Genomic DNA, 10,014 nt, shown 5'->3' on the forward strand with positions numbered 1-10,014 from the left:
AAACATGAGTCGCTGACACATAGATGTTCCACATCTTACAATTTTACAAATAACAAATACACATTTATAAATCTATTATTTATTATTATTATACCATTTTTGAGAAATTAAATTGTTTGATTATCAAATAGAATTCCATTAGTCTTCGATGAATTGCTAAAGAATTTCATGTTGTAAAATAATATTTACAAAATTTTGGATGGATAATGAGTGTTTATAAATAATTTTTAAGGTTATTAGATTACTCAAAATTTTATTTTTAAAAGATTCTTTTTTCATTTGGTACATTATTCTCGTTAATTAAAAAATATATTAATCACACAAAATGACCTCGTAATTCCACTCTCACACGTCAGACCAACAGAAGAACCCAATGCCAAGAAACCAATAAAACACAGCCACGCGTCTGGACTCCTCGAACTTCGGTGCACTCGATCACCCCACTCTCCAATATTCAAAAGCATAAAATAGAAGCAAAAACAGAAAATACGAAAGGACATTTTCAGGCCTCGCAATTGACTCAACTTCCGCTCCGCAGAGCTCAAATATCAAAATTACTGAGCGAGGGAAGGCAAGAAGAGAACAAATCAGGGAAGAAGCTTTCTCTTCAAGTAAATTAACGTCAGTTCTCTCTCTCTCTCTCTCAAAATCTGACTTTGGAAATTTTTTCCTTAATTTATGAGTTTCTTTTTGGCTATCATTTTGTCGAAAGAAAATGTGGCTTAAGCTATTGTTTAGTGCGTATAATGCAGCTTCAGATATGTAATTGTCTTTACATGTCTTGCAATTTTTGTTAATAAATAATCAGCGTGGCTAAGGATTTTTACTGTTTGTTTTCCTTTTGAAGATATCAAGTGGAAAGTTTACAAACCTAGCTGTCAAACTTTTCTTTTTCGAAATGGGTTAATGTTGTGGATTTTCAGAAATTTATGGAATATGTGGAAAATTTCTTTCCTTTGGAAATTATAATTGAATAATAAATTTAAATAATGTAGGGAAACTTTTAATAGGAATGAGTGTTGAAAGCAATTTTTGTAAAGTAACCCCCTTTTCATTTTTCTTGAAAGGATGTCAATATTAGTTAGTCTAATTGAAAAAAGATGTGTAAATGGATAAGTGTTAAACTTGGAAATTTTGACTTTGAAAGGCTGGTTAGTGTGACTGAAGAATGAAAGAAAACCCATTTTTGTTAGTGAAGTTTTGTGCATATCATTCTTTATGTGCTTAAACATATTGTAGTCCCTTTTCTGCTACTTACATAAATTTTTGGTGGTTTCAAGTTTCTTCTTTTTTTTTTTTTTTTTTTTTTTTTATGCTGCTTTGCTGTTTTAATAATAATTTTTTGTTGCTATTTTTTGCTCCCTTCATTTAGTATATATCTTAAAGCTCAATTTTAATCTTGAACTATGCCTCGGAAAATGATCTTCTGTTTTTTACTTTTGGTTTGACCTCACATTATGCAGTAGAATGAAGTGATATCCTTTCCATGTTATCTATTGCATAAGTTTTACTAGGGAGCTATTTGGTTACATTTGCTGTTATTTTAGTATTTTGATCAGTTAATTTCTGAAGTATGCTTTTTCTTCTACGTTTTAGTGTGCCCAAAGGTATTTTTCGTGACATAATCATGTTCAATGATGAGGCCTTTCTCTATAACCCAATTTCTGGAATTTGCTACTCATTAAAAGGCTATTTTGGTCATGATTTCAGCTATGTATTATTGTTAGTATTAACATTTTTTACAATGTAGACTGATCAGATGGATTCCAGTTCTGGTGAAGAGTCAGATCTTAGTGAGTCTGAGATTAATGACTACATAGAAAAGCCTTATGAACAGCTTAAATCTGGGAAGTACCAAGTGAAGGCCTTAAATGGTAGCTTAAGATGCCCCTTTTGTGCTGGGAAGAAGAAACAAGACTACAAGTACAAGGATCTGCTTCAACATGCTTCTGGAGTGGGCAAAGGATCTGCCAACAGAAGTGCAATACAGAAGGCAAACCACCTGGCCTTGGCAAAGTATTTGGAAATTGACCTAGCTAGTGAAGCGGATCAGACCTTGCGTCCAGCTGTACCACGACCTGTTAACCAAACTCCCGAGCAAAATGATCTCTATGTTTGGCCATGGATGGGAATAATTCTTAACATAGTAGCTGAGTCAAAGGATAAAAATGCATTGCATGATCAAGGGTACTGGTTGAAGAAGTTCGCTAAATACAAACCATTAGAAGTTCAAAGTTTCTGGAATGAGCAAGATCTGACTGGACAAGCCATACTGAAATTCAATAATGATTGGAATGGATTCATGAATGCAACAGAGTTTGAGAAGGTTTTTGTAACTGAGCTTCGCAGTAAAAAACATTGGAATGAGAAACAAACACATCTTGGTTCAAACATTTATGGTTGGTGTGCACGTGCTGATGACTACCAATCTGACGGGCCAATAGGGGAATATCTTCGCAAGGTGGGAAAATTAAGAACCATTTCTGACATTGTCCAAGAAGCTGCTCAGGATAGGAATAATGTTGTGGCAAACTTGGCCACAAGAATTGACTTGACAAATGAAAATTTGGAAGAATTACAGTACAAATACAATGAGACGACTATGTCCTTAAGCAGAATGCTTGAAGAGAAAGATAAACTACACCTTGCCTTTATTGAAGGTCTGTCCAGTTTCTTTGTCTTAACCTTTTTGCATCTTTTTTCATGTTGACACTTGCTCTTCACATGTTTAGTTGGCTGTAAACACTTTAAGAATGTTAAAAGTTTGCCTAGCTTTTGTTAACAATGTGACATGCATCATTTTCAAATTCAAATGGCTTTCTTAAGGATTGGACTTAATTTACTACACTCGGCCTTCTCTTCTTTTTTTTTTTTTTCTTTGAAAAGCCTCGGCCTTCTCTTCTTGATGTAATAAATCAGATTATGGCTTTATGTTTTATTCTTACAGAGTAGATTTAAGAGTTTATTTGTAATCTCTGAATGGTTTGTGAAGCTAATGGCCATGTACCAATCAGATAGACGTCTAGACTGCTGTTTGGGTTTTGAAGTACAAGCACGGACTCATTTAATCTATTATGTTATAAAATCGGAATTGTCATTCACGGATGGCTTAAAATTATCATGCTTGAAATAAGACATGAATTAATAGTATTTTTGTGTTCTAATTGTTCATCAGAGACGAGGAAGATGCAGAGGCTTGCTCGAGATAATGTTCGAAGGATCTTGGAAGAACAGGAAAAGCTGAATTATGAATTGGAAACAAAGAAAAGGAAAATTGACTATTGGAACAAGGAATTGAACAAACGTGAGGCACTAACTGAGCGTGAGAGACAAAAACTTGATGAAGACAAGAAGAAAGTAATCTGTCTTTCCTTGCTAACCGCCTAGCCTTCACATTTTTGAGGAACTATTGGCCAATTAATTACATGCTTATCACCAAGCTATCTTTTTTTCTGTTTTTCCGTTGCAATTTCAAGTCAGTTCTAGTTCTGAATAAGATTATCTTCAATATGGTTAAATACATATTCATTATCGTGTAGTATATCATGCCAAGTGTACTGTTGCTTCATCCTAACAAAAATTAAGATCAACATGTAGAGTCTTTTTATTCAGGGTACTACTTATAGGTTTTAATTTTAGTCTGGCAAAAGCTGCTAGTACTGACTTATATACTAAAATTAAGGCTACATTAGCAATAACTGTCTGAATTGCTCTAGGAGAAAATCAGTTGCTTAATTTGTGCATAATGGCACCTGTCACTGACATTGTCTTTTGTTTTTCCAGAATAATGAAAGAAACAATTCACTTCTGTTGGCTTCTATGGAGCAGAAAAAGGCTGATGAGAATGTGTTAAGACTGGTTGAAGAGCAAAAGGTGCTCAACATAGTAATTTATTGTAACGTAGCACATTGTATTTTTTCACTTTATAGTTATTTCACGCATTCTTTTAACGGGGATTTTTAAATTTCCAGAGGGAGAAAGAAGAGGCCCTGAAAAAGATACTTCAGTTGGAAAAACAGCTGGATGTTAAGCAGAAGTTGGAAATGGAAATTGAAGAGTTGAAAGGGAAGCTGCAGGTGATGAAGCATCTTGGACAAGATGATGCAGTTGTACAGAAGAAGATGGAAGAGATGAATAATGAGTTGAAAGAAAAGATTGAGGATCTGCAAGATATGGAGTCGACAAACCAAGCTCTTATAGTCAAAGAGCGCCAGAGCAACGATGAGCTACAAGAAGCACGGAAAGTGTTAATTCAGGTACTCCCTGTTTTTTCTTGGCTTAGGAATGAATTATATTTGCCCAGGCCACAGAATACTATGTAGATTCATGCAACTGGTCATGGAACCTATATTCTTATTCTTCTCTTTAGGGTTTGCGAGAGTTGTTGGGTGCTCGAGTTAATATTGGATTGAAGAGAATGGGAGAGCTTGATGAAAAGGCCTTTCAAAACACTTGTAAGTTGCGATTTTCACCTGATGAAGCAGCAGTACAGGCCACTACCCTATGCTCGTTGTGGGAGGAGAATCTAAAGAATCCAGAGTGGCATCCATTCAAAATTATAAATGAGGGAGGGAATCACAAGGTATACTGTTTGCATATCATCCTTATGGCAACCTAAGTCGAATAGTCATAAGTTATATTTTAATTAGTCCTAGGCCTGGATCAAATTTTGCTTGAAATATAGAAATAGTGCAAATACTATCTCTGGTGTCACATGGAGAATGAAGTGGATGATTTTCCTTTTTGATTTGCTTAAGAATCAGAAGTTATAAGTGCTGTAGAGCCTCTTTGATATTGCCTTTTCACTACTGTGAATTATGGTGAATTATGGATATAAAGATGGCCTCTTTCACCGTTTTGCACTTGATTTCTGCAAAAGTTTTTGATGAGTTCTTTTGCATAAATAACTTGTTAAAATGATGTCTCTGATATTCAACCTTTTCTTATTTTTTCTCTTGGGGGCCCCTTGGGTAAAAAGGACGGCTATTGCTGTTGAGAAAGAATATCAATGAATAACTGAGTGCTTAATAATGTTGTGTGTGGTGCAGGAAATTGTAAACGAAGAAGATGAGAAACTACGAAATCTAAAGCAGGAATGGGGTGAAGGGATTTATGAGGCAGTGGTAACAGCTTTTAAAGAATTAAATGAGTATAATCCCAGTGGGAGATATGTTATTTCTGAGCTATGGAACTTCAAGGAAAACAGGAAGGCCACGCTAAAGGAAGTCATTAATTATATCGTTAAGAACATCAAAACAGCGAAGCGCAAGAGGACTTGAGGCAAAGGTTTGTATTTACGGACCATTTTGAGGCAAATAATACATTAATTACCATTTCCATGTTCTTCTGTCATGATTTGCGGGAGTTTTGGTGTGTGAATTAGTACTTTAAGGCAGTTGTTTATGATTTTATTTGACCTTTGTTGCCATCTTGAGACTGTAGGTCATGTGCAATTTTATTTATGTTCTTTACGTTCTTAGTTTTTGGTCCTTATCCTTGATACTTCATATTGTGACAAAAACAAAATTACATCAAAACATAGCACTTATTAGCTGTCGAGTTGAAATTATCAATGGGACATTACAGGCATAGTATTGCACCTGCACTTAGCTTGCTTAAAGTTTCATGTTTGAACCGTATACTGATATATGTAAATTGCTGGATGACACAGGATCCAATGAAACTTCAAGAGTTCAGGATCTGACAAATCTTCTGGGATAACATGCGTACGGAGGTGCACCATATTGCTTGATCTGTCAATTGTATTTTCAGCCACCAGATGAATCCTGAACTTAAGAGTTAGTATTTTAGTTGGGAAATATTCTCGGTGACTGAGCAGTCTAGATCTGCAATCCTTTCTCTTTATCCAAATCATTATCAGCATGGTAGTTGGCTATGCTCATCTATCAAAAAAATGCTAGGACTTTTTCATGAATGGCGTATGCATGAAATTCAGTTGGCAGAATCTGTTCCAATAACATCCTATTTCATGGGAATGGGGTAAGACCACAAGACTCAATACAACATGTTCACTCTCAAGGATTAGCTGCCTAATTAGCTTTGCTATCTCACGCTTAGGTAACATGAGATAACAACTACACTTTATGGCGCTCTTTCTTTGTTATATTGCTACATATTCTTCATCAACAACACGGTTGGCAGGATATATAATTTTTTTCCTTTTTTTTTTTTTTTGATTATGGGCAATATAGATCCCATCATAGGGGGGAGTATCCGTCGGTGCTCCGAAACCTGTCTAAACGACGTCATATGGGGAGCAACCTAAGCTGATCGACCCTCGAGTAGGAACCCGAGATAACTGAAACTGATTATATTCAGTCAGTTTTGATTGGTTGCTCGATTGGTAACCAATAAATATATATTTTGGCAACATATTAAAAAATATTATTTTAATATTTGGTATGACATGTTTTAGAAAGAACTAATAAAAATATTAAACGATATAAATTTCATGGCAATTAAATAAGCGTATTTATAAATCATAATCAAAACAACAAAAATTTCAAATGAATAAAAAAATAATTGTAGATATTTATAATATATTCATACAAGTTAAAAGTTACACAACCATAAACATCATGACATGTACATTTGATTCGACGGTTCCGAATCCATCAATCACCTGATATCTCCTATCAACATGTCTCTAGAATGTTAAAGGAAAAATTATAATTAATATGAATTAATGGGTTAAAATAACCTAAATATATTACAAATGAAAATATACATAATTCTTAACAATAACATTATCTAAAGAGCTAAAGAATATATTACACAATCTTCAACAAATCTAAAAATTATATTAAAAAAAGATAAATTAACCTTTAAATAAAGAACTAAAGAAACGTAAGAATTAAAATTGAGAAAATCAAATGAATAAAGTAAAAACAATAAATAAAATAATTACTTTAATCAACTTTCTTAAGCTCTTTTATATCATACTCAATGTCTTTCGAATCAAAACATGTGAGAACAAACAAGTGTTTACACGAGCTTAAGAGTCACAGAACTCCTATACGTATCAAGCACACATCCACAAATATTAAAAGTGTTGATACAAGGACAACCAATACATCATTAGCATTATCAAAAAGTATAAGAAACGTGACTATGGAGTTTGCATTACATAAAAACATTAAAGTCATCATGATCAGTAGTATCATCCTCAGATAAATATTTATCTAATTTTGTTTTTTTTGCGCTCTCTGTCACTTTCCATTCAATATCTCTTATACGTAGAAATTTTTTTTCTTTTTCCTTATTGGGTTTTGATTGCCACTTTCCTGACTGGTTTTTCTCTCCAAATTACTCATCAATGAAGCTTTCCTTAGGAGAATACATTCTTTCAAAGAAAAACTCAACAAAATCAATTTTTTTTTAAATTAAGAATCAAGACGATGTACAATACCAAATTCAATTTTTCCACATTCTTTTGGTCCTTGTTAAATTTGTCTTTCATTATATTGTAACAACTATCGGCCACATCAAAGGGTGCAAAAGCCTTTTCAAATTTTGGAGCAGTATTGAATTCCATCTGGTACCAACATCCAAACACAATAAACTCTTTGAATCTAATTCTAGACAATATGATAGATACAAAAACAGGGCAATTAAGAAAAGGATGATAACATTCTAACACTTACAAGAAATGGACGTCTACCATTAAATATAACCATCAAGATTATATTCCGTCATTTTCCCAATTTGCTATCACATAATTTATGAACGTAAATGCACCACTTGACACTTGATAGATACATGGAACATAAAGCTTTATAACGCAGTAACAGCAAGAACAAAGAGAACAGTAAGCAAAAGAAAATATTCATAAATTACGAAAATTGTTGCCAATAGTGTACATTGAAGTGTGGGTATGAGGCACACTCGTACAGACAAACAAGCAGTTGTCCAAATATTTTTTGGTTTTTATTACTTTTCATTTTCAATGAGTACTCTGTCCATTCTCAACACCTAAACCGTACAACACACCGGAATACTTTTCCAACGAGCCACTAAAGAAATTCTCTTTCAATTTCATGAATGTACAAGATGTGAGCAAACTATCTGAACCCGCTTGATGACAAATCCCAACTCTTTCTACTTCCAACAACTCCGCAAGCTTGTTCAATCCACCGTACAGACTATTGCAGAACTTCATCAAATGCTTGATATCATAGAGAGTAGGAAAGTAAATATTAATCAAACTAAAGAACCCAACTTGTGTATCCGGCAAATTCTGGCAAGTCAAGAGCTTAAGCAAGTACCCGAAATCATAACCACTATGGAAAGTAACCCAATGCACACTATCATTCAAAACGATCCCTGAAGACATCAAAAGCTCACCAAACCTCATTGCATCAATACCCTTCTCATTGTTTTTCTTGAAATCAATCCCACTTTGCCTCAAAAGCTCAATAGAATCATTAGCAAACACATCCTCATTCACATTAAACTCTCGGAAATTGAATTGCCAGATGCAATACTTATCAGTTCCACAAGTAGGCAAGTTTCCTTCCTCATCGGAAAATGTAAGACCCAATTGAATCAACTTTAACATATCGACATTGTCCTTCAAAGTTTGGTAGTTGTAGTCACAGATGTACTTAAAATTGCCCAGGGGACGCAACACAACGCCTGGAAACTCAGTATCCATGGCAACGTAGGGGTAGTCATCAACTATTTCACGAATCAAAGCGAATTCTTCTTCAAGGTTATCGTTCCAGACCTCACGGATTTGGATTGAATCGCTCTTTGGCAACAAAGACATCACTTGAAAAACCAACAAAAAAAACTAATTTCTATTTCAACCAATAACAACCCAAGAAGACAAAGATTCCTAAATTACCACGAAACCCCCAAACAGGGAATCAATTTGCAAAACACCCAGATTGAATTTCACCAGATCTGCAAGAAATTACAATAAATTTAAGGCTATAGATCCTACAAACCAAATAAAAGCCAGCTTCACCCAGAAATGAATTTCGAATAATTAAACGATAAATTAAATAGATGATTATATAGATGGAGAAATGAAGAAGGAACTGACCTTTTGAAGTGAAAAGGGGAAGGATTTTTCAGAGAAACAGATTAAATAAGGCAGATTCTAGACAGAAAGATCTAGAAAATTTCTGAAAGGTCCTTCCTTTCTCTCTGTAAGGTTTCGGGGTTTGGAGTATTATCGGAGGCCCTAGACTGGGGTTTGATTTTTCCTTTTTTCTTTAAGAACTGGTTGTTGACTTGCTGTGGTTATCGTTTTAAGGTTTTTTTTTTTTTTTGTTTATCTGTTCTGTTTGTTTCCTGGGAAAAGGAGAGGCTTCACGTTTCTGTTATTTTATACATATAGTGGAGTGAGAAGGGGAATGGTCTGGAGCCTATAGCCTTTCCCTTTGCTCACCTCCTTATGAACAGAAAGGAGAGAAATCTAAAATAAATGCAGATTTTTCAGGTAAATTGCAGATTCCATTTTCCAGACATTTAGGACACCTAGTTATTCTATTTTTCTGAAAACAAATTTATTACTAAATACTTTTTTTTAAAAGGTTCATTTGTTTTTATTACCTAGTATGTTTTTTTTTTAAAAAATATATATATATATATATAATAGGTGTTCATGAGTCGAGTTTAGTTGATTTTTCGTTTTTAAAATTTAGACTTGAAAGTTTATCAGATTTGCATATCAATTATTGTTGTAAAATAATAAAACTATAGGCTAACATTTTAATATCTTTAAATTAATTTTAAAATAGAATTAAACAAAAATATAATATTTATTATAAAAATTTAATTCATTTAGTTTGACTTTGAATTTAAAAAATTATATTCCAATTCGACTCAAAATGTGTCAAATTTGCAAATTATAATGAATAACTCGATCAATTAATTACCTCACGAAAAGAGCTTAAAATTTTATATTAAAAGTAATCACTTATGTTATCCTCAAGTTTTACTTATATGTGCAACATAAATTATTTATATAATTACATCCATTAAAAA

The 10,014-nt window shown here is 33.5% G+C and overlaps 1 protein-coding gene and 1 pseudogene across 3 annotated transcripts; one reads left to right on the forward strand and one right to left on the reverse strand.

Annotated features, from left to right (window-relative positions):
• Window positions 1-497: 497 nt before the first annotated feature.
• On the forward strand, window positions 498-6,039 carry FDM1 (XH/XS domain-containing protein). Of its 2 annotated transcripts, none has more exons than XM_007023340.3 (8): window positions 498-621; window positions 1,751-2,660; window positions 3,176-3,357; window positions 3,784-3,873; window positions 3,972-4,256; window positions 4,370-4,582; window positions 5,049-5,286; window positions 5,672-6,039. In XM_007023340.3, the coding sequence occupies exons 2-7, from the start codon at window positions 1,760-1,762 to the stop codon at window positions 5,277-5,279; spliced, it is 1,902 nt and encodes a 633-aa protein (XP_007023402.3). In that variant the 5' UTR covers window positions 498-621; window positions 1,751-1,759; the 3' UTR covers window positions 5,280-5,286; window positions 5,672-6,039. The 2 variants fall into 2 exon arrangements, with proteins under 2 accessions (XP_007023402.3, XP_017979324.2); XM_018123835.2 differs by having other exon boundaries at window positions 1,760-2,660.
• Window positions 6,040-7,829: 1,790 nt separating this feature from the next.
• Window positions 7,830-9,490, reverse strand: LOC18595415 (putative CCR4-associated factor 1 homolog 7 pseudogene; annotated as a pseudogene). Its single transcript, XR_016027210.1, has 2 exons — window positions 9,068-9,490; window positions 7,830-8,925 (listed from the first exon to the last, which is right to left on the reverse strand). The product of XR_016027210.1 is annotated as a putative CCR4-associated factor 1 homolog 7 pseudogene (transcript).
• Window positions 9,491-10,014: the final 524 nt, after the last annotated feature.

Source organism: Theobroma cacao, chromosome 6, assembly GCF_053813885.1.
Source record: "Theobroma cacao isolate CCN51 chromosome 6, ASM5381388v1, whole genome shotgun sequence".
Classification (NCBI taxonomy): domain Eukaryota; kingdom Viridiplantae; phylum Streptophyta; class Magnoliopsida; order Malvales; family Malvaceae; genus Theobroma; species Theobroma cacao.